The following is a 24,021-nucleotide window of genomic DNA, read 5'->3' as shown; positions in this document are numbered from 1 at the left end:
ATTATATAAATATCTTTTCATCTCTATATATACCCTCCCTCCCTTAACATTTATGACCTCATATTGATGACCTCCCTTTGCTCCGCTCTGGTGCGCTCTTTTGCCTTTTTAGGCTCCCCAAATCAGCCCATCAATTTTGGCTGGATCCAGTGGCAGTGCCGCATTTTCAATACCCAAAATAGGGGCTATTTTCCGGTCAAAACAGCTATTGGGCTATTCTCAGGCTACTGGCTGGGCCAGGGGATGGCACTATAATCTGTATAGACATAAACAACATAAAATAGAGCCCTCTAATGATACATAGGAGCCCTGGATAGTGGGATAAAAGGGTAATATAATGAAAATCGCATAAATATTCGCTTTTGGGGGCTGCTGCATGCATTGGATCGGCTGGAGGACTTCACCAATCGATTCCCTGACCTTGAAAACACCCAAACGACCCCTCCACAGTACTTTTGGCACACTTTATTCCTGGAGATAAACGAAAATATTCGCTTTTTAGGGTGCAGCATGCTCCAGATCGCTTTGAAAACATTACCAGTTGATTCCTATGCTATAAAAACCCTAGAATACATCCTCCTTCGTAATATAGGTCCAGTATAATACAGTATAAAAGGGGGTATTAGGGGGCATACATCGCTTATTTTGTTTTTCGCACTTCGGATGGCCTGGAGAGCATCACCAATGGATTCCCTGATATTAAAAACCCCAAAACGACTCCAGCATTCATTTATAGGGTCTCAAAAACGACAGAAATAATGATATTACAGTTTAGGAGGAGCACATGTAATAAATCCTATTTCTTGGCTTCGGACCACTTCGGAGTTTTGTCTATTGTGTTTATTGACCTAAATAACACTCAAATGACCCCACAGGACAAAGGAAACCATCAGAAATACGTGATAAAAAGAGTAATAGGGGGATGGAGGAGACATACCTTATATTTCGCATTTCTAATAGTTAGGGAGGGTATTCTTGTTATATAACAGACTATATATATTGTACAATGGTGTGTACGAAGCCCCATGGATATCCGAAATGTATTGAATGAGATATGAGCAGATCATTCTGTAAAACAGGAGGAGCACATCCCATATTTCGATGTTCTGCTCATTCTATGGCCTGGGGATCATGGATTCGGATTCCTTGACCCAAAAAACAGTAGGGCCACCTATCATCCATGGTATTCAGATGTTCAAACTCCGAAGTACAAGATGTTCTCTCATTTGTCACTTATATTGTCCTGTAGCTACATATGGCTGTATGTGTTATCTGGGTAAAATGGCTCCTATGGATGATAAGTGCCTCTACTGTTTTTTGGGTCAAGGAATCCGAATCCATGATCCCCAGGCCATAGAATGAGCAGAACATCAAAATATGGGATGTGCTCCTCCTGTTTTACAGAATGATCTGCTCATATCTCATTCCCGACGATTCATTTAGCATTATAGCCATCATATCAAACCCCTAACTCGTCTTACTGGTAAAGAAACATGGACCTGGGGAAAAGCTCAACAAGACGCCTTTGAGACCATCAAATGACAATTCCACGAAGGCATAATACTTATCATCCCCAATGACCACAGAAAATTCCATGTAGAAGCTGACTCTAATGAAGGGGCAATTGGTGCGGTATTATCACAGGAGCAAGAAGATGGAAAATGGAGGCCTGTTGCATTCCTATCCAAGGCACTCTCCACCATGAAATGCAATTACGAGATCTATGATAAAGAGCTATTAGCCATAATGATCTCGTTAGAAGAATGGTGCCACTATCTTATGGGTGCTGAACAGAAGTTTAAAATTTGGACTAATCATTCCAACCTCCAATACTTCCAAAAACCACAAAAGTTAAATGGACAGCAAGCCCGATGGGTCACTGAGCTTGCAGAATATGACTTTACTCTCCATCACAAGCCAGGGGCAGCCAATAAAAAGGCCGACTTACTGAGTTGAAGGGCGGACCATGATCAGGGCAAAAAGGACAACGACAATATCGTTATCCTAAAACCTGAATTCTTCTGAGCCTTGATAATGCCTACAGAGGAGGAAGTCCATGGGAAAATTGCCAAAAGTATAGGCAATCCTCAACTATGGGATAAAGGGATCTCTAATTCCCTTAACCATGAAAAAAGAGTCCAACAGAAAGGAAAACTGTTGTACTATGATGGGAGGATCTATGTCCCTAGAGAGCCCTCATTATGAGGAGAACTCATATCACATGCCTATGATCATGTCACTGCTGGGCATCCTGGAGTGGCTAAAACCCAAGAATTGGTACTTCGAAATTACTGGTGGCCCAGGATGCATCGGGACATAGTCAACTATGTGAAAGGGTGCGAAGTCTGTCAGAGGACCAAGTCAGACAACCGAAAATGATCTGCTCCCCTTCATCCCAATGCAACACCCTCATGCCCATGGGAACACATATCCGTCGACCTAATCACTGGACTACCTGACTCTAAAGGCTACAACATGATCCTGGTAGTGGTCGACCGATTCTCTAAATACAATGTGTTCATTCCCTGCACAAAGGAGATTGCATCTATAGGATGGGCAAAAATTCTACGAGATGAAATTATTTGTCGATTTGGAGTCACTCTATCCAAAATAATTTCAGATTGGGATCCCCAATTCATATTGAAATTCACCAGAGAATTATATGCCCTAATGAACATCTAAGACAACCCTTCCACCACTTATCATCCACAAACGGATGGTCAAACTGAATGAGTTAACCAGGAACTTGAAAAGTACCTACATAACTTCATCAATTTCAAACAAGATGACTGGAGCGAATGGCTATCCATAGCAGCCTATACTCTATGGTGCAAGGTGCTTAGTCACTGTCTCTGATGAGTAGTGGCCAAATTGCCAGAGAGAAATTTTTTGAAAACTTTTATGCTGATTTTCTGAAACTGGCAGTAGATTCAGTGAAAAAATATATTGTATGTGGCCTACAGTACATCTGGTAATTAGATGAGATACTCACACCAACATCTGCCCAATTGAGAGAGAAGCCCATTCATCCAGAAAGCAAAATAATGCCTAAAACAATGTTAAGACAAATTTTTGGTCTAGCGGGGTCCTTGGCCTGCCCGGAGCATTGAAATCTTGTCCGAGTTAGCATATTTTAGGCCTAAAATCGGCCATTTTGCTGGACACACTTTGCTAGGAGCTTCCCGGGGCCTACTTAACAGAGCATCTAATGAGGCTACGGCCTGCTGATCAGTCATGGCCAAATTGGATGTGGATGACATTCTGTATCCTCCTGTATCTCATGCTACACATATTTTTATCGAAATTCCTCTTGCCAATCATCTTATCTTATCAAAAGAATGTGTTTGGCAAGAGCAAAAAAAAAAACAGTCAACCCCAAGTTTGCTGCCTGACTTTGCACATTAGAGATGGTGACTAGGTGCCTTGCACCATAAACAACCGAGAACATAGCTCAATGGGATACTCCTTACAAAGTCATTTTTGAACAAGATGGAAAAATCCAACCTGTCATATCCCAAACTACTGAAACCCCATCAGTAGCTATCTTCATGGAAGGACTACAAAAGACCCAATAGCAGGTGGAGGCAGCCCTAACCAAAACAGCAGAAACAATGAAATGAGCATACAATAGTCACCAACAACCTAGTAGGGACTACCAACCGGGCAACAAAGTATGGCTGGATGCAACCAATTTACACCTACTGTGACCAGCCAAAAAACTGGACAACAAATGAGTAGGTCCCTTTGAAATCCTTACGAAAAAAGATGCCTCAGCATATGAACTACGATTACCAGCGGGGTGGAAAATTCACAACCAATTTAACGAGGTCTACCTCACTCCATATGTACCACCCGAATTCCCAAACCAACAACAACCTGAACCTCCACCCCCAGAGTTAATCGAAGGACAAGAAGAATACAAAATCAAAGAGATACTACAAGACAAGGAAACCGCCATCAGGCGAGGCAAGTGATGAGTCCATGTCACTGAATACCTTGTCAAATGGAAAGGCTACCCAGTTGAAGAAGCAACATGGGTACCATGAAGTCAGCTTGCCAATGCTGAAGAACTTGTACTAGAGTATGAGCAGTGACTGGGAGCTCTTTTAATGGATGCTGAGAATGAAGATTCATACTCAGATGACTCCTACCCATCTTCAGACAGCGAATCTGACACTGACTCAGTCAGGATGACCAAGTCTTAGTGGGGGGGTAATGTCACGAATTCACCCCTATTTTTTGCTTTAGTCATTTGCTTCATGTCATTCTTCCTCGATCGTCATCTTATTCTCATCATCACTTCCATCCAGCTCATCCGTAACCCATGCCAATACTCCTGCATCACACAATAACTTCCATCATGGTATCTTTGCTCCAATCAATCAACAGTCACTTCTGCATCACTTGATCCCTGGTTCACAGTGGACGAGCTCAGACATTCTTACTCAGGCAGAGTCTTGGCCACAAGGGCACAGTTCCCCCAGAGTCTTCCTCGTCTAGCTGGCCACTTACCATTGGGTAGTTTTTGTGCTGGTGTATTGCTATTGGCCATGTCACACTCGTTCTCTATCATGAAACCATAGTAGTACAGTTATTATTAATGCACCAAACTTGTATTTAAGTAGTAGCCTGTGCTGTGGTTAAACCTCAGCTTTGGCTAAAGTCATATACTCCCAACTTTTACCTGAACTCCAAGTTCTGCGACTAATTCAGTCCTGACTACTTAACTCGGTCTGCATCGCTACCTTTGTTTCACTTCACCAAAGTGCGAGTGACAAACTAAGGCTCGACCTTGCCAATCCAAGTTGGTGCTTGACAGAGTTCCATCATCACTCCCCCAATCCAATCAAATAGAGGAAGTTATAGCAATGATGGAACTGGCTGAGCAAGTCAGTAAACGAGCTACTCTCCACAATGATACCGACTCACAGTACATTCTGAAACATCTCACAATGTCACTTCGAAACATGGAAAATTCAGAATACATAGGAATACCCAATAAACAAATCATCCAGGCAATGGTAGCAAGATTTCATAGTCGGAAACAGAAGTCGACACTGAAATGGGTTAAAGGGCACAATGGACATGTAGGGAATGAGATAGCAAATCACCTGGCAAATGAAGGAGTATGGTGGGATACTGTTGATGACATAAATCTGGAGGTAGACCCAACACTCAAAGTGACAGGAGTGGCTCTATGCAGCTTGTCACAGAGCCAGGCCTATAAAGCCCTATGAGAGCAAAGCCTGAAAAAACTTGCAAGGTGACCTAAAATGGTGGACAACATGAATAACACTATGCAAAAAGCACAGGACATGTTTGGCAAGAGACCAACAGAAGCAGCCCTATGGAGATTGTTTCAACACAGAGACATCAATCGCAACACCAGATACTTTCTGTGGATGGCCATGCATGAGGCATACAGAGTTGGGGCCAAATGGCTTCACTTTGTGCCCAAATACCATGAATGTGCATACTGCAAGCACTGTTATGGCGAGTTAGAAAGCATGGAGCACATCTTAACCGCATGCTTGTCACCTGGTCAAAAGGAAATCTGGGAGCTCACCAAAACCCTTCTGGAACAACGGAATATCCCTGTAACCCACTAGTACAACAAACAAGGTCAAACTCGTGATGTGACTCGCACTTTGGTCAAGTGTACAATGAGCAGGCACAAGTAGTCCTTTAGCGGATGACTTAGACAGCCTAGGCGAGAGAGATGGAGTCGATAACTAGGTATATAGACCTTAGCCAAAGCTGAGGCTTTAAGGCCACAGCTTGGCTTGTTTAAATACAAGGCAGTAGTCCTAATAATAGTAATTCATAAGTCCATAATGGTACGATGAGCTGGCAGTTTAGTCCGAATAGAAGTTCTAGTGTGACGTCCGTGTGTCGCAGTACTAAGCGTGTATGAGTCAGTAAGGTACTGAGTAGGGAAAATAAAGAAAAGTAAGGAAAGTCCGTAACATTACCCCCTCCTTAAGACTCAGTCGTCCCGACTGAGTCCATGTCCTCGTCATCGTCATTGTCATCCGTTTCGTCCCCTGAGTCTCCCGCATATTCCAGATCGAGGTTGTTGACGTCCGCCCCTAGTCGTGCTTCGTATTCGAGCACCAGTTCTTTCGCATTGGCGAGGTTGGCCCTGGTGACCCAGGAATTATCCTCTGGTCCATATCCTCTCCATTTGATGAGGAAGTCGGTGACCTCCTTCCTATGTCGTCCCCGGCCCGTCCATCGGTTTCGGTGATGGAGTAGTTCTTCAATTTCGTACTCTTCCTCCGCATCGATGAGTATTGGAGGCAGGGGTGGAGGGCGTTGTTGATTGGGGAATTTAGGCTCGTGGAATGGGGTGAGTAGGGACTCATTGAACCAATTGTGGATTCGCCAGGCGGGGGGTAGGTTCAGTTCGTATGCGCTAGCTCCATGCTTGGCTGTAATTTGGAAGGGGCCTACCCGTTTGTCGTCCAGTTTCTTTTTGGGTCGGGGCAGATGTAGGTTTCTGGCGTCGAGCCACACCTTTTGGCCGATTAGATATTTGAGGCTGGGATGACAGTGTCAATCATAGCTTTGTTTCATATGCTCGGTGGCCTTATTTAGAGCGTCTTTGGTGTCATTGTGTATTTTAGCGATGTGGTCGACAAAGCCTTGGGCGGCGGGTACATTACTGTTGCTGGAGCAAGTGTTAGGGAACAGGTCGCCGTCTCTCCCGAAGTTGACTTTGAATGGGGATAGTCCGGTGGCCGAGTGTTGTCGATTATTGTGAGCGAAAGTGGCTAAGGGTAGTAGCTCGGCCCAGTCGTCCTGTCGGTAAGAGACGAATATCCTCAGGTATTTTTCCAATTCCTGGTTGGCCCTTTCAGTCTGGCCATCCGTCTGGGGGTGGTAGGCAGTGGAAGGATTGCCCTGGATCCCCATGAGTTGGTATAGTTCTTTGGTGAACTTTGCGACGAATTGGGGCCCCCGATCCAAGATGATTTTGAGGGGAATACACCCGTATTTGCAGATTACTTCATCTTGTAGTATCCTTGCCCATCCGGTGGCTGATAGCTCCTTTGAACATGGGACGGAAATAAGTGTTTTGGAGCAATGGTCTACGATGTTGAGGATCGCGTTGTGACCGTTGGATTCAGGTAGGTCGGTGATCATGTCGACGGTAATGATGTCCCAGGGTTTGTCTGGGGCCTCATTGGGATATAGGGGGGCATTCTTGGCTCTGGTGGAGGTCTTTGTGCGTTGGCAGACCTCACACCCCTGTACGTATGCTTCTACGTCCTTCTGCATCTTCGGCCACCAGTAGTCTCTCAGCACCAATTCCTTGGTCTTTTCCACCCCGGGGTGCCCAGCCAGTATGTGGTCGTGGTGTCTCGCGAGGACTTCTCCACATAGTAGAGCGTCCCGGGGGACATAGATGCGCCCGTCATGGATCAGCATTCCCTCCTCCCTGGTTATTCCCTCATCGTGATTGAGGGACGTGGCCACCCCCTGGTCCCAAAGTCGGGGGTCTATCGTTGCTCGTCGGATTCGTCCCTGAATCTCCTCTTCCGAGGGCATCTCTAGAGCTCTAAAGTGGGCGGGAGTGAGGACGATTATGTCCTGGTTGTCCTCCTTTCCCTGCTCGTGATCTGCCCTTCGACTGAGTAGGTTGGCCTTTTTATTTGACACTCCTGGCTTGTGGTGGAGGCTGAAGTGGTACTCGGCTAATTCGGTGACCCATCTGGCTTGTCAGCGGTTGAGCTTTTGTGGTTTTCGGAAATACTGTAGGTTTTGATGATCGCTCCAGATTTCGAAGTCCAATTGGGCTCCCAGCAGGTAGTGTCGCCATTCAGACAGGGCTATCATTATGGCTAGTAGCTCCTTGTCATATATCTCATAGTTGCGTTCAGTGGTGGAAAGCGCTTTCGAGAGAAAGGCGAGGGGCTGCCACCTTCCTGCTTCGTCCTCCTGGGATAGTACCGCTCCTATCGCCCCGTCACTGGAGTCGGCTTCTAGTCGGAATGGTTTGGTGATATCGGCCATGCCTAGCACTACTCCCTCCAGAAAGCATTGCTTTATCCCTTGGAACACTTCTTGCTGCGTTTTCCCCCATTCCCACGGCACCTTTCCCATTAGACGCGTGAGGGGTCAGACTTTGTCGCTGTAGTGCTTGATAAATCTTCGGTAGAAGTTGGTGAATCCGAGAAACGATTGGAGTTCCTGCTTCTTGGACGGCTCTGGCCACTTCATGATGCCCGAGATTTTGATGGGATCCATGCGTACACTTCCCTCGCTGATGATTACCCCTAGGTACTCCACCTCCAAGGCCTCGAACTCGCATTTCTCCGCTTTTAGGAACAGCTTATGCTTGCATAGCAGTTCCAATACCCGTCGGGTCACTTGGCGGTGCTCGGCATGGGTCTTGGTGAAGATGAGAATGTCGTCGAGGTATACTGTGACTTTTCCTTCGGTGACTAGCTTCTTGAAGATATCGTTCATCATCCATTGGAACGTAGCGGGGGAGTTGGTGAGTCCAAAGAACATAACGAGGGGTTCGTACAACCCTCAATTAGTGCGGAACGCTGCTTTCCATTCATCCCCTTCTTGGATTCTCACATTGTTATATCCCCATCATACATCTAGTTTGGTGAAATACCGGGCCCCCTGTAGCTGGTCCATGAGCTCCCCAATGAGCGGTAGAGGGTATCGATTTTTAATTGTCATCTTGTTGAACTTCCGGTAGTCCTGGACAGGCCTTAGTTTCCCGTCTTTCTTCTTTACGAAGAAGAATGGGGATGCCATGGGGGATTTAGAGGGGCGAATGCAACCACTGTCCAGATTTTCAGTGAGGAAGGCGTCCAACTCCTTCTGTTCCTGTGGGTTAAGTGGGTATACCTTGCAGTCCAGGCTTGCCTTGGCATTGGGTATAAGTTCGATGGCGTGGTCCCATGGCTTATTGGGCGGTAGGTCATCAAAGCTTTCCTTGGCGAAGACATCCTGGTAGTCCTGGTAATCCTTGGGTACGATTTCTTCGAAGGTGCAGGTGGGTTTTCCTTCATTGGCTTTTGCCGCTAGGTCGTTGGATTGGGTTCCAGCCGCTCTGAGGTGTACTTCCGGTTCCATATTGACCATCAGGATCCGGTCCCCTTCCTCATACTCGGTCCACCGGAGACTGTCTTCGTCAGGTAGGCGGAAGGGTACAGGCCTGCAGTCACATCAGGCTAGGGTTACTGCCCCGGTAGTCCAGTCGATTATGGGGTTGTGTCGTTGCAGCCAATCGTATCCTAGAAATAGGGGGGTGGTTCCAAGGTCGACCACTGCCAGTTCGATATGTTCCTCATGATCGCCTATGATCAGGCGAACTTCTGCGTACTCCGTAATGTCTCCGCCTTTGTTGCGTGTACCGTCTGCATTGTATACTGGAGTGGGGCAGGCTGTAGGTTTGGTGGGGAGTCCATGGTTGCGTGCCCATGTTCAATCAATGGTGCTCCCGGTGCACCCGCTGTCTACCAACGCGTTGACCTGGTGGGAATGCCGAGTGTCCAGGGTTTCCAGGGCTAGTTGGATGGTGACATGACGCCCCTTCCCCCCTCGTATGTACTGAGGGGGGGCCCGTAATTCCTCCAACTTGTCTAGCCCTAGTGTCACTCGTTCTCTGCTCTCCCCATCTTCCTCCTTTAGTCACCATACAGCCTCTGCTACTACGTCCTTGGTCTTGGATGGGTGTACCCATCTTTTTAGGATCTCCTTTTGCTCTCCTATTGTCTGGGCGTTCTTTAATCTCCTGCATATCCATTCTGGTCGGTCTTGGTGTGGGTGATAGGCCTGCAGGCATTTGGTTCCCGTATGTTGCAGGTACTCCACGGGCAGGGCCCGGGTCTTCTCCACTTCTGTGTACGCCTCCTTTGGGTGTAGGTAACTGTAGTTATCTTCCTCGTCGGGTACCTCTTCTACTGTGACCAGTGGGTGGAGCGATGCTTGCGGCGGCATTTGGTCGCCGGGCCGAAGGGGGCCCTGGGGCGGCATTTGGTCACTGTTGCCTTGAGGGTTGCAAGAGTCAATCCTGATTGAGGCAGCCATGCACTGTGAATGCTGTTTCGCTGCCGCATCCGTGTTCCACGCTACTACAGTCTTTCCATCAGTTGGCTTACCGGATTTCCCGCTGGCTTGGGATTGGGGTTCAGTGCCAATGTGGGCAGTGGTAATCCCCTGTACACCTGGTTTCAGTGAGGCTGGGGGTCTCCCTTCTGCTTTAAAACAGCTCGGCACTGGGTCCGCTGGGCCTCGAGTACTGCCATCGGCTTCATCCCTCGCCTCCCCTGGACTCCCAGTTCCGTGGATGTCGGGAGCCTCCTTGCACCGGTATGGCCCCAGCCTGTCTGTCGGGCCCGAGGGTCCTAGGGGTTCATTGTCCTGTGGACGGCGGTAATCCCCTTCTATGCCATCCTTACCATGCGATTCTTGCTTAGTCTCTGTAGTCTTTAACAGCAACAGGGGTATATTCGAATGCTGTGAGTGACGTACATGTGTATCTGAAACTAAAGTCCTGGCTGACATGACTGAATCGCTTACTTCCTCATCAGCTCGTCTTTTACCTCCTCCACGTGGGTAGTGGCGGCCAAGTCTTCTGGTCGGTTGGGGTCATTGAGCATGGCACGTATCATAGATTTGGACAGTTTGTACTGCCCGGCTTTTGGATTAGCAGGAGCACCCTGCCCACCTTTCGGACTGCTTTTGGACTTGATCGGCCACTTTGATTGATCGGGGTCGCACTTGTTGTCCCGGGCCATGTGATTAGGCCCCCCGCATCGGAAGCACAGCCTGTCGTTCCTCAGGCGGTCTATCTCTATAGGGAGTCCCTGGCCTCCGTACGTGGTACCCATGGCATCCTTTCTATGGTCGAGGGTGCCAGGGTTGCTGGGCTTGGGGGGAGTCTGCTTCCCGGCAGATCGCTTCCCTCCTTCTTCGGCTACGTGGACGTGGTAATTTTCGTCAATTCTTTTTACCCTCCATTTCCACTCCTTGTAGTTGCAGGGCCGATTGTTATCTCCGTACATGATGATATCCTTGGTTTTGGTGCGAATTGCCTTCTTCACTGTATCCGTCATTTCTTCTTCGTTTCCGAACTTCTCTGCTTCGATGGCGAGCATCTTGAATTCCTGGAAGAATTCGATTGCATTTTTAAAGTTTGACTGTCGCAGTGCCTTCCATTTGACCTTCTTCAGCTTTATCTCCGCCGCTTCTCGGAACCTCTCCCTGACCTCTGTGTCGAAGCTCGGCCATGTGGGGTAACGGGTGTGGCGGCGGATTGGATTATATAGCCGTTGTCGCTTCTGGACCCACCATTCCAACACCTTTCCTTCCATTAGCGAGGTGGCGAACACTACTCGTGACGGAGCGTGTCCTCTTCCACTCATTGGGAACTCTCAGGGGAATATGTTGAAGTAGTCCTCACATCCAGACAGGAACCTTTTCACGTCGCTAGAGGCCCCGTTAAACGGTGCTGGTGTCTTCATCATTTTAGGCCACACTGCCCCCCAGGGGAGTTCGGCCGACTCCAGCTCCCATGGTTCTGGACTATCCGGAGGGGGTCCTGGGGGTTCCGGCGGAAGTTCCAGGTCAACTAGCTCCGGCAGCGATCACAGGTCGTAGTCGTGATGAGGATCGTAGGGGGGTGATGGCGGCGGAGGTGGTGGCGGCAGGGGTTGGCTGGGTTGAGGTTTCCGGGCATGTTGGGACTGGTCCTTGGGCACTTCCGGTGGTGGGTCTGCCCATCCCTCGCCATGTGGTGCTTCCGGTCCTTCTTCAGGCATGCCTCCGAGTAATTGGCTTCCTGGGGGAAGGCTAGGTACTTCGGGAGGCCATTTTGCCCAATGGTATGGCGGGTAGCTTCGTTGATTAAACGGTCATAGTACGGGGGCATGGTCATTATGTAACCAGTTCCATAATTGGGTCGCGTGGTATTGCACTTCGTCATCATAAACGGCCTGCTGTACTTCCATTGGTAATTCGTTCTGTGACATAAATTTAGTGGCATCTGTAATTAACCAGGACCCTTCATTCACTAATGACCTTCCCTGCCATGCTAGAAGCTCTAACCAGCCCATTTTAGGTACTGGCCTCTCCTCCGTCATTGTAGAGTTCGGGGGTTGCCCTGGGGAAGGGAGTGGACTCCTTGGTGTCCGATGACGCGAGCCAGTAGCGGTAGTTGGTGTACTGGGTGTGCTCCCATGGGTACCACCGATTCCTTCAGCAGGATTCAGTATCTCGAGCCCAGTAATAGAGGGGCTGGTCCTCGGGTCACGGTAGTATGGGGAACTCCTGTCCCTCTGGTACGTGGGTACCGCCCCTTCGGGCAAGGGCCCGATTCATGTTGCGTATTCCCCGGGTGAATTCCTGGAACCTTCTATAGAGTACGTCCCACTCCGAATGGATTGGGTTGTCAAAGAAAAATCGGGCCAATTCTGGCTCTTCTCCGTATTCTCCGAGGGTCCACCTGACATATGGTACGAGGGGTTCGGGGGTTTCCCAGTCCCTTCTTCGGTCCTCAGCAATGGCTTGAAGCCTGCGGCATAACTCTCCATGGCACTCATTGTAGGGGCTGTCGTAATGGCTGTCGAGCTCTGTTCGTAGGGGTACGGGGTTATGCCGCTCGTTGTCAGTGACCCAGGAATCGTAGGGGTCAGAGCCTGAGGTGTCCCTGGGGTCGCGGTCTGAAATGTCGCTGGGGTCTGGGTCCGCGCTTCCTCTCGTTGTGACATTACTATGTCCGGTGGCGATACTGAGGTCTGGATATCCGGGGATAGTGGGTGAATCGGGGTACTGGAGGTCGAACTCTAGTATCTCCCCGTCCTTGAGTGGAGGGAGCCTGTTGGCTTGGTGCCATGTGTCCATGATCGCCCAGTCATGCTGCTGCTGCGAGTAGAACTCATCTGGCTGTGGGACTTCATCTGGATTGGGGGCACTGGGGAATCTGTGGTAGGCCATAACAGCTTCTTCCCCTCTGTCAGTGCTGGTTCTGATGTAGTATCGGACTGCATGGGGACGAGTTCCTAGGCCGACGATAACTCCTCCTGTGGTGGGGTCAACCCTGGTTTCTTGGATCCCGTATTCTTCGTCCGATGGGTCCGCAGATGCCCAAAGAGGCCTGTCTGTGACGACTCGCTGCTCCCTTCTGCTGGCATCTTCGCGCTCTTCGACTCCAGCAACCCAAACCTCTCCTTCCACGTCTTCTTCATCTCGCTGGACTGGGAGGTCGGCGTGGACGTTCTCGTCCCTTGACGCTGAAGTGCTGTGGCGGAATCTGAAGGTGCTGGCGTTTCTGTAGTGGAATGGGGTGCGTCTAGGTTGTCCGTCAAGCCCGTAGTATACTCTCCTGGGAGCGGGGGTCTGCGGGACTCTGGCATGGTGTCATCATTTGTACCAGAGGTATCCATATAGGAAACAGAATACCAATACGATGATGGCGGTTAGGAAACCGGCGAAGACGTTAAACGTGTTAGATGTGGTACTGCTCATAGGTGACGTTCACTGTCGTGGTTGACAATGAAGGTCCTTGAGAGAAGCTTTGGCTAAATGTAACCCACTAGTATGACAAACAAGATCAAACTCATGATGTGACTCGCACTTTGGTCAAGTGTACAACGAGCAGGCACAAGTAGTCCTTTAGCAGATGACTTAGACAGCCTAGGCGAGAGAGATGGAGTCGATAACTAGGTATATAGACCTTAGCCAAAGCTGGGGCTTTAAGGCCACAGCTTGGCTTGTTTAAATACAAGGCAGTAGTCCTAATAATAGTAATTCATAAGTCCATAATGGTATGATGAGCTGGCAGTTTAGTCCGAATAGAAGTTCTAGTGTGACGTCCGTGTGTCGCAGTACTAAGCGTGTATGAGTCAGTAAGGTACTGAGTAGGGAAAATAAAGAAAAGTAAGGAAAGTCCGTAACAATCCCCTGGCAACCTCCCTCAATGGTGACCATTCTTGCCTCTGCAGTACCAATCTTCTTGAAACAAAATGGTATGCGAGATAGCGGGAAGGAGCACTTCTATAAGGTAGTGGTGACCACCTCGGCTCAAGTCATCTGGAATGCCTGATGTGAGAGAGTAATCAGTAAAGAGAATATCCCATTCTCACCTGATCATATCTGACATAGATGGCTAAAGAAAATCAACAAATGGCTTGAATTGGATGGCTTGATGACCTATAAGAGATTTGGAAGGAAAGCTCTCCCAAAAGAGATCATTCTGAAAACATGGAAGGGCTCCATCAACAATGAAAAGAATCTTCCACCAGATTGGATAGAAGTATGCAGGGTTTTAGTGGGTATGGAATCATGATGACAGGGTAGCAGAAGGTAAGTATGGGGACAACATGAAGGGGTACGAGGAATTAGCCCTGTCACATGATTTGTCCTGAGTCCCACACTACTTGTGCATAAAGCATTTCCTCACGGTAAAACAACCTCTATTCCTAAGTGTGAATTCTAATTACAATTGCCCAGTTTAAACCTCCGGGCAACAACTAGGCTGCATGTTGGAAGCGACTGTGTCACTGGACCACCTCTGCAATAGCCTCAACCAAATAAAAAATAAAAAAATAAAAGAGTATGCACCTTGATAGTCTTTCTCTGGTTTTTGTGATTCCAGCTCAGTCTGGTTTGAACATGATAAAACAGATATATTGTCTGCAGAAGTATCTACAAGCATATCTAATCATCTCGAGCTTAGTATGAGGCACCCATTGTTTAGCCAAGTCTAGACTCCCTGCATGTTGGGGAGCCCAGATGTGATTGCATGGTGTATGATTGCTAGGGAGGAATACAACCAGTAGCTACCAGTAGGTACTGAGTACACAAATTAACAGAAGTGTGAATGTAACAGGGTGGGTAGTGAGCACTACTACATCTAGCAAGACTGTAAGTATACGAGGTAAAGAGAGGATACTGAGGGTCATACCTGGCAAGACTGTGAGGATACGTGGCAGAGAGAAGATGTCCCCTCTTCTGCTCACAGTCTGCCAGGTAATGGCCCATCTGCAGGATCGAGATTGTGTTCTGCCTTGCTTGTGACCTAGGAGGTGAAGGTGAGTGGATACAACAGTCAAGGACTAGTACAAGCTCGACTTACTCATGCTCAATCTTCTTGCGACCCAAAGGGTGAAGAGAGTATGACTTCACTTGCGACCTGTGATAGGTGGAAGATAAGGAGCAATGATGCATGGTGCAGAAAGCAAGACTCACGAAGTTATTCTCTTGCTTGTGATCTTGTGAGAGCAAGGTGGAGAGAATGTATATCCCACTTACGGCCTGCAAGGTGGGGATATGTGAGCTGTGGGAGACGTCAACTCTGTGCAGAGGACTCACTTGATGATTACCCTTGTATAAACCCCTTTAAACTCGACATAAGTGTGATTATTTGTAATTGAGCACATACCAAAAGAAACTTGAGTCCTAGTCACTAGGGTTGAATCATCTAATGCCTCGACATTGTTTCTTTTATCTTCTCAATCCTTGTCAAGTTTGCAAGGTCCTCCTGTTCTGTCTCAGCCAACATAGCTCATAGGTGTTGCACTGGTATCTTCTTCCTCTTGATGAGCCACTGACTTTCTGGCAGATGCTTTTTGTCCTGCTTGGTATGCTCCTTATGGCTACAGCAGAAGCATCGCTGCTTGCATTTGAGATGGTCGATGTCTATTGGCTCACCTTGGCCCCCATATGTGATACCAGTGGCATCTCTCTTGTCACTGGAGGTGCCTCCTGATCCACTGGCTTCACTGACCATTGACCTAGACCCTTCAGTCCTGCTGGGGCATCCTCTTTCTTGTGCAATATGCACCCTGTAATTCTCGTCCATTTGGCTGATATGATCCTTCCATTTCCAGTAATTGGCAGGGCACATGTTGTCCCTGACCATGATGATTTGCTTGACATTTGGGTGAATAGTGGCCTTGATGACTTTCTCCATCTCCTCCTGGGAGTGCGACTTAAAGTAGTATTCACACTGAGTGAAGAAGCAATTAAGATCACTAGCCTTTCCCTTGAAGACCATGGGGACCCACATCAGCTTTGAGGCCATGTTCTTCCAGAGGTTCAGCTATCCATCTGGAATGATCCATCCTCTCAGAGGGTCTGGAGGAAGAGGGGGTTTCGTGGATTGCAGTAGAGACTGTGGGTTTGGGTTGCTGCAGGGCAACAGTAGCACAGCTGGTGAAGGGGAAGGCACAGGTGGTCCACCACCACTGCCTCCACTGGGGCCTCCTCCATCATCCTCTCCTGATCCTCTGCCACTGCCTTCTTGTGGTGTAGGATTAGAACCTCCATTTCCTCCCCCTGCAAATAGGCCCAAGCCTACATGTTTGACAGGTTGCTAAGTAGTATCTTCTACTGGTCAGAGGATACTGACTCCAGCTAGGGAGGTGTCAGTGCCTGCATCACTGGGACTGATAGTGGGGGACCTGTAGCATTTTCCAATGGATACCTGTCAGTCAGGGTAGATATCATTCTAAAATTGGGCAGTGGCATATTGTGTCTTGAGAGAGAAAATCCTCTCCTTGAGTTCTGAGCTTAAGGATGCTACCCAGTAAGCTCTTCCTTGTAGGGACATGGTCCAGATCATCTCATATGGAAGGCACCTTTCTATCCAGTCCAGTATCTGTTTCCATGTCATATTAAAGAGTTCTCCACTGCTGGGTCCTAGTGCTAGATCCCTGGACAAACTCATCTCCTCCCTTGTTATAGGGGAGGGTCATTGTCATACTCACCTTTCCATACCTGTTGATCAATCTTGATTCTGGCCCTGATCCAGAGGTTCAATCTGTTGGTATGATAGATGGGAATGTAGATGCTCTCGTATTGAAGATAGTGTGCATTTCCATCAATCCAGATCTGGTTTCAATTCCATACATATGCAAAATATAGGCAGTACTCTTTCCAGATAGTGGGAAAGTTGCATCATTCGAAGACCCAAGACTAGAGTTGTTGATGTGGGATGAACCCATCAATGGGTTCGCTGCTGTTGTCAGGTAGGAGGAAAGGTTTGAGTTCTGGGAGAGGTCCAACCTCGTCAAATCAGGCCCAAGCAAGGTCTTGTAGGTGCTGACAGATGGTGCACTAGCAATTGGGGTTGTCATTGGGATCTGCCTGATCGAGCTCTTTGTTAAGCACTAACTCTAATCTGAACCAAGACTGGTCTCTATCCTGTCACTCGTGTTCGGTGATTCAGTGTTGGAGAGGCATTGGTAGATTGTGAGAAGTTAGGCATCACTTATAGCGAAAGCGAGAAGCTTGTAAGAGTTAGGAGTATATAACCTTAGCCGAAGCTGAGGTTTAACGCCACAGCATAGGCTAGCTTAAATACATGTTAGACTCGTACTAAGAATAGTATCTACAAGGGCATGTGCAATGAGAAGTGCATCTTTCAACGAATGAGGAGGGAGGACACTAAAAGAAGTGTACTCCCAACAAATGAGAGTAAAGAGCGCATATCACCTGCATCTGCGTGGGACTCCATCTGAATAGGCTGCATCCTGTAGACCGCCCTCAACTGGTGGTCGACTCTTGTCCAACTACTAAGAAGCATGATGCCATCAAGAGAAGCATGATGGCATATGCGGGTCATTGGTCACCTGGGGGTGGCAGCTGTGAACTGGGGTGACGGCAACCGGGTAAACGGGTAAGGAGTGTGCCGGTGGAATATCATGGGTCTGGGAGATAAGATAGGCAGGTCCAGGGTTCTGAGAGATAAGGATAAGATAAGATAAGAAAAATAGGGGTAAAGTCGTAATAATACCCCCCAACTAAGACTGTCGTCCCGACAGTCCTTTAGATGTACTCACTCCCCGGGTCGAGGGAGTTAGTAGATTCCATATCTGATTCGTAGTCCTTGTTTTGTTCCCAAGCAGATATGCCCCGTTCTTCTAGGAGGAAGCTAGGGTCGGTCTGAGTCGTTAGAGGAGACATGGAACACTCGTCTTTGAAGACCTCTTCATCCGTGTCCAATGAATAAAAGCTCTGCTCATCGAAGGATAATGGATCGGTATGATTCCTATTTGAGACTGGAAAGAGTGTTGAGCTCTCGGTTGCTGAAGAGCCAGGAGATGATATGGTTATGTGTCCTCCTTCACTTTCCAAGTGTCGCAAATCGTGATCCTGTATGCAGTTTTCCTTGTTCTCATATTCCTTGACGAGTTCTTCGGCATTGGCAAGATTGCTCCTCTTGACCCAAGTAGCCTCCTCCACTGGGTATCCCTTCCATTTGACCAAGTATTCTGTTATGGTCCTCTGGCTGTGTCCTCGGCCGATGATATGGTCGCGGTCTTGAAGTAGTTTTTCTACTTCGTATTCTTCTTCGCCTTCCACGAGTTCTGGCTCGGGTGGTGGAGGTTTTTCCTGGTTGGAAAACTCCAGGGGGATGTACGGAGTTAGGTACTGTTCATTGAACTTGTTGTGGATCTTCCACCCTGGCGGCAGCTTTAGTTTGTATGCGGAAGGCCCCTTTTTGGAAACTATTTCAAAGGGGCCGACACGTTTGTCGCCTAGCTTTCTCACCGGTCGGGGGAGGTGAAGGTTGGTTGAGTCCAACCAGACTTTATCTCCTGGTTGGTACTCCTGCGCAGGGCGAGTGTGTTTGTAGTAAGCCTTTCTCATAACTTCAACGGCTTTATTCAAAGAGTCTTCCGCTTGTTTGCGCACTCTCTGGAGGCTTTCGACGAAGTCAGTTACTGATGGTGTTTCTGACTGCCTCACTGCGGTTGGACGAATCTCTCCATCTTGTCTGAAGATGATTTTGATGGGGGAAAAGCCCGTTGCAGAGTGTTGGCAGTTGTTGTGAGTGAATGCTGCCCACTGCAGCCATTCGCTCTAGTCGTCCTGTTTGTGGTTAACGAAGACTCGAAGGTATTTTTTGAGTTCTTGGTTAACCCGCTTCATTTGTCCATCCATCTGAGGGTGATAGGCCGTTGACGGATTTCCTTGAATATTCATCATCGTGTATAGTTCGGTGATGAATTTTGATACGAATTGGGGCCCCCGGTCAGAGATGACTTTGGAGGGGGTCACCCCGAATCGACAAATGATCTCATCACATAAGATTTTGGCCCATCCACTTGACGAGAGTTCCTTCATGCATGGGATTAGCACGATGTATTTCGAGAATCGGTCTACGACGACTAGTACTGCGTCGTAGCCCTTGGATTCTGGAAACCCAGTGATCATGTCGACTGAGATGTGTTCCCAGGGTCGGGATGGTACAGCATTGGGATGTAGTGGAGCTGCTTTCCGCTGCATATCAGTCTTCGTCCTCTGACATGCCTCGCATCCTCGCACATAAGTTTCCATGTCCCTTCGCATTTTGGGCCACCAGTAGTCTCTTAAGACTAATTCTCTGGTTTTTTCGATGCCCAGATGTCCTGCAGAGACATGATCGTGGTGATGGGAGATGAGTTCTCCCCGTAGGACATGGTCGCATGGAACATAGATATGTCCATCATAGAATAAAAGGTGGTCCTTCTCAATGACCCCCTTCTCATGATTGAGGCTTGTAGCGATCCCTCGGTCCCACCACTGACAATCGCTTGTTGCCCTTCGGATTTTGCCATGAATTTCTTCCTCTGTCAGCATTATCAAGGTGTAGAAGAATTCTGGCTTCAAGAGGACAATATCGTCATTGTCCTTCTTGCCTTGGTCGTGGTTGGCCCGCCGACTCAAGAGGTTGGCTTTCCTATTAGACGCTCCTGGTTTGTGGCTGAGTGTGAAGTGGTACTCCGCTAATTTGGTGACCCACCGTGCTTGTCTGTGGTTAAGCTTCTGAGGTTTGCAGAAGTATTGCAGATTTGAGTGATCCATCCAGATTTCAAAATCTTGTCATAAATCTCATAGTTCCATTCCATCGCGGAAAGAGATTTCAATAGGAATGCGATCGGGCGCCATTTCCCTTCCTGTTCCTGTGACAGGACGGCACTGATTGCCCCTTCGCTGGAGTCTGCCTCCATGCAAAACTTGTTGTAGTTGTTCAGCATCGCCAAAATGACTCCTGTTGCGAATTGGTGTTTGAGTTCCTCAAACACCTCTTGTTGTTCTTTTCCCCATGTCCAGGGGACCTTCCCCATGAGTTTTGTCATCGGTTTGACGATCACGCTATAGTGTCAGATAAATCGCCAGTAGAAGTTGGTGAACCCCAGGAATGACTGTAATTCCTGTTTCTTGGAGAGTGCTGGCCAGTCCATGATACCAGCAATTTTTATCGGATCCATTTTAATGGATCCTTCACTGATAATGACTCCAAGGTACTCTGTTTCGAGCACCTTGAATTCGCATTTCTCCGCTTTCAAGAACAAGTTGTTCTTGCACAGAATCTTCAGGACTTCTCATACAATTCTTTAATGCTCCACCTTTTCCTTGGTGAAGATGAGGATGTCATCCAAATAAATGGTGACCTTTCCTTGTGCAATGAGATCTTTAAAGATATCATTCATCATCCACTGGAATGTGGCAGGCGAATTGGTTAGTCCAAAGAACATAACCATGGGCTCGTCGAGTCCTCAGTTTGTGCGAAATGCGGCCTTGAATTCGTCTCCTTTCTTGATTCGAACATTGTTGTATCCCCAACAGATGTCTAGCTTAGTGAAATATCTCGCATCCTTTAGCTTATCCATAAGGTCAGCGATAAGTGGTAGAGGATAGCGGTTTTTGATAGTTATTTCATTAAGCTTGCGGTAGTCTTGTACTGGCCGCAGTTTTCTGTCCTTTTTCTTGACAAAGAAAAAGGGAGATGCCATAGGGGATTTGAAGGGTCGAATCTGGCCAGTAGCCAGGTTTTCATCAAGGAACTTGTCCAATTCCTCTTGCTCCCTTGGGTTCAAGGGATATATCTTGCAGTCCAGGCTGGCATTGGCATTGGGAATCAGCTCAATGGCATGATCCCAAGGCTTGCGAGGAGGAAGTTCATCGAAGTTTTCTTTGGCAAAGACATCGATGAAGTCCTGGTAATGTTTGGGGACAATTTCCTCGAACGATTTTATTTTCTTTCCCTTGTTGGCCTTGGCCGCTAAGTCATTGGCTTTATGCCCCACCGCTCGTATGTGAAAGGCTTCCTTAAAGTCTATAATGAGGATGGTATCCCCATCCTCGACCTCGGTTCCCCACTGCTGTTCTGGATCTTCATCTGGGAGACGGAACGGTATCTTGTGGCAGTCACAGCATGCCAAGGTTACCGAACCCGTATTCCAGTCAATAAGTGGGTTGTGCCTTTGTAGCCAGTCGTGTCCTAGGAAGATGGGTGTGGTTCCTAGGTCAATGACTGCTAATTCAATGTGTTTGCTGTGGTCTCCGATTTTGAGTCGGACCTCAGCGAATTCGGTGATGTCGCCACCCTTGTTGCGAGTACCATCCACGTTATAGACCGGAGTGGGGTGAGCTGCTTTATGCATGGTGATACCATGATCACGGGTCCACTGTCAGTCAATAGCACTTCTGGTACAGCCACTGTCGATCAGGGCCTTCACGGAGTGATGGGCCATAGTATCAAAAGTTTCCAGTTGTAGGGTGATTGTGATATTTTGCCCCTTCGCTCCTCGGACATATTGGGGTGGCTTGGTGAGCTGGTCCATATGTTCCAGCTTTCAGTATTCGTCCAGATAGGACTCCCCGACTTGGTTCTCCAAGTCGGTAACCAGCGGCTCATCCACCTCCGTTTGTCATCGGGGGTGGACCCACTGTTTGAGAAGTGATATCTTCTCTCCTGGGGTCTTGGCGAGTCGCATAGCTCGCCGAGTCCAGGCGGCTCCAAAGGGCTTCAGCCATTGGGAGTCCTGAGAGTACTCCACCGATGTTGGCTGCATCAGGGTCTTCCTCTCATCATCGCAGTTCATAGGCCGCAAAGGCCCTGCCCCTATGATCATGCGACCAGTCAGCTCCCTTTCACCTCGGTGCAGACACCCACTCGGGTTAGTTGGGACTTCATGGATTTTGGAGAGTTCCGTAAACTCTTTAAATAACTAGGATCGTCTCCGCCGTTAGTGCCATTTTTGAAGGGGAGACGTACCTGAAAGGGGGAGCCTCTCTCCCCTGTTCAGCCTGCTTGATCCTTGTGGGTGATTGAGCTTTTTCTGCCAGTGTCCTCTAGGGTAGAGGTGGCCGCTCCCTGGTTATCCTTTCTACTTGGTTCCACATGTGGTGCTGGGTTTTCTCCAGAGGCTTTACAACAGTCCACCATCGGGTCTGCTGGGCTCCACCAGCCCTCGGCTTCGTCCCTAGGCTTGCCTGGACTCCCTGACCTCACCATCACTGAAGTGGTCTGTCATCGGGGAACCTTGATGCACAGAGGGGATGCCAGTTCACCATTGTCTGGATCCACTGCCACTACGTGTGACTTTCCCAGGAGTTGGACTACGTAGTCCTTGTTTTGACCTCCCATATGGCGGACATCGCCTGCAGGGAACAATGATGTCGCACCCCCAAGATTCCACCCTTGGTCACCTGTTGAACCGATGATGTGCTCAGTAATGGGCAGCACACAAATGAAACAAGCATCTAGATTGTCAATCTAGATACTAAATCATACACACATACACACACAATCACCAATGTATATAAGTTTGAGGGTGAGTACAGTAGAAGCACTCGCGATGTACTTAGATTTAGATAATCTAGTGGGGTTTTGTCTGAAAACAACTTCAATTCTTCTTTCGATGTGTTTTACACAAAGTACACTAGTCCGCGATAGCGGGGTTTTATGAACTTGTTTTGTAAGGTATAGTCGAGCAAGTTATGCTCGTTTCGACGTCGTCTAGAAGAGCTTCTAGCGGACACTTCAAATAATCAAACAACCAAAGACTCCGAGGTCTACAAAGAGTGCAAAATCACTCTACAAAGAACGCTCAGGTTCTGACTTCAAGTACAAGACTTGCAAAGAGTACACAGACTCTGGAGTTCCTTGAACTCGACGATTGTTCGAACTTAAAGCGTTCTAAGGCTTATTTTACTTCAACTAGATGAGGTCTTTTGACTTAAAGTCGACTCAGCACGTCTAGATCGCTAATCTCGGAGAGAGAGAACACAAGGCCTTTGTCCATGGAGCAGTTCAATTAACTAGCAAGGCACAAACACGGGGACAGCTCTACTTCCTACTTAACTCTTCTAGATTACTGTAGTCGCCCTTATGGGTTGACTTTGGTAACTTAATTCACTTCAGTCGAGGATATGCAATAAAACCAGTGATTGATTAGGTAGCTATACAGGCTACTAGCACAAACGCGGGGGGAATGCTTTCCTGCCGTTATGTGTCTAGTCACTGCTAATTTATACAATTCGTGTTCTAGGTATAGGAGCCCGTATCTACAGTAATTATGGTACGAGCTTTGGAATTAATACAAACAGTGAGTCACTATCCTACAAGTATCGCGCCATTCCATAGTTTCTATTCAGTTCGACGTGACTGTGCCAGGTTATTCTGTCACCGAGGAGTGCCCTACTAGTCCGTGGGTGCTCCTTCTTCCGTCTGCAAGGCTTGCCGTGCGCCGTATGTATGGAATACTGCGGTATGCGCAGGATCTTGAGGATGTAACCACTGATCGCGATCGACTGCAAGTCCGAGATTATATTCTGTTGATCACTGTGCGATCAAGGTTGGTCATCTCGGTACCCAACGTGGCTATTCATTCTTCCAAGGTTATTCCTTTCCTAGCCTGAGTTGATCTCGAAAGCTGATCTGTTTCTCGACTTAGCAATTTTTCTTGACAGGTTCTTTCTACTCGTCGAGGTGACGAGGCATCTAGTTCATTCCATTCTTCAACTTCTTGGTTTTTATACTCCATACAGACGAGTCCCCGAGATTTGACTGTAATAGTCTTGTTTAGGTGGGGCTTAGCTTGGCGTGTTGACAGCTGGTAGAATTGACTCTTCGAGACGTCATTTCTAAGTCCGTTCTGTACTGCCGTGCTTTCATTCTTTATGTAGTATTTAGCTACCAGCGCGAAGCCTCCACTGTAGCTCTCTGTACCGCTTGTAGATTGCATAAACTGATGTAAAATCGCAAAATCTACGGGTAGCCTG

The 24,021-nt window shown here is 48.0% G+C and overlaps 4 protein-coding genes across 4 annotated transcripts; 2 read left to right on the top strand and 2 right to left on the bottom strand.

Moving 5' to 3' along the window:
* Window positions 1–4,868: 4,868 nt before the first annotated feature.
* EV420DRAFT_1623588 (uncharacterized protein) lies at window positions 4,869–5,609 on the top strand (the record flags this gene model as incomplete). Its single annotated transcript, XM_060475954.1, has 3 exons — window positions 4,869–4,889; window positions 4,932–5,180; window positions 5,313–5,609. 3 exons carry the CDS (start codon window positions 4,869–4,871, stop codon window positions 5,607–5,609), a joined length of 567 nt encoding a protein of 188 aa, XP_060322037.1.
* A 4,421-nt stretch (window positions 5,610–10,030) lies between these two features.
* Window positions 10,031–10,530, bottom strand: EV420DRAFT_1487911 (uncharacterized protein; the record flags this gene model as incomplete). Its single annotated transcript, XM_060470582.1, has 3 exons — window positions 10,031–10,056; window positions 10,125–10,452; window positions 10,498–10,530. 3 exons carry the CDS (start codon window positions 10,528–10,530, stop codon window positions 10,031–10,033), a joined length of 387 nt encoding a protein of 128 aa, XP_060322036.1.
* A 1,082-nt stretch (window positions 10,531–11,612) lies between these two features.
* EV420DRAFT_1653067 (uncharacterized protein) lies at window positions 11,613–13,379 on the bottom strand (the record flags this gene model as incomplete). The annotated part of the gene is made up of 4 exons (XM_060478705.1): window positions 11,613–11,806; window positions 12,090–12,220; window positions 12,278–12,985; window positions 13,036–13,379. The coding sequence occupies 4 exons, from the start codon at window positions 13,377–13,379 to the stop codon at window positions 11,613–11,615; spliced, it is 1,377 nt and encodes a 458-aa protein (XP_060322035.1).
* A 743-nt stretch (window positions 13,380–14,122) lies between these two features.
* On the top strand, window positions 14,123–14,311 carry EV420DRAFT_1281625 (uncharacterized protein; the record flags this gene model as incomplete). Its single annotated transcript, XM_060468273.1, has 1 exon — window positions 14,123–14,311. A coding segment is annotated over one exon (189 nt), but the record flags the coding sequence as incomplete, so codon positions are not given.
* Between the last annotated feature and the right edge of the window lie 9,710 nt (window positions 14,312–24,021).

The sequence above is a fragment of the Desarmillaria tabescens genome (assembly GCF_030435595.1).
Source record: "Desarmillaria tabescens strain CCBAS 213 chromosome Unknown EV420scaffold_145, whole genome shotgun sequence".
NCBI classification, from domain to species: Eukaryota; Fungi; Basidiomycota; class Agaricomycetes; order Agaricales; family Physalacriaceae; genus Desarmillaria; species Desarmillaria tabescens.
This window is presented reverse-complemented; position numbering and strand designations above follow the sequence as displayed.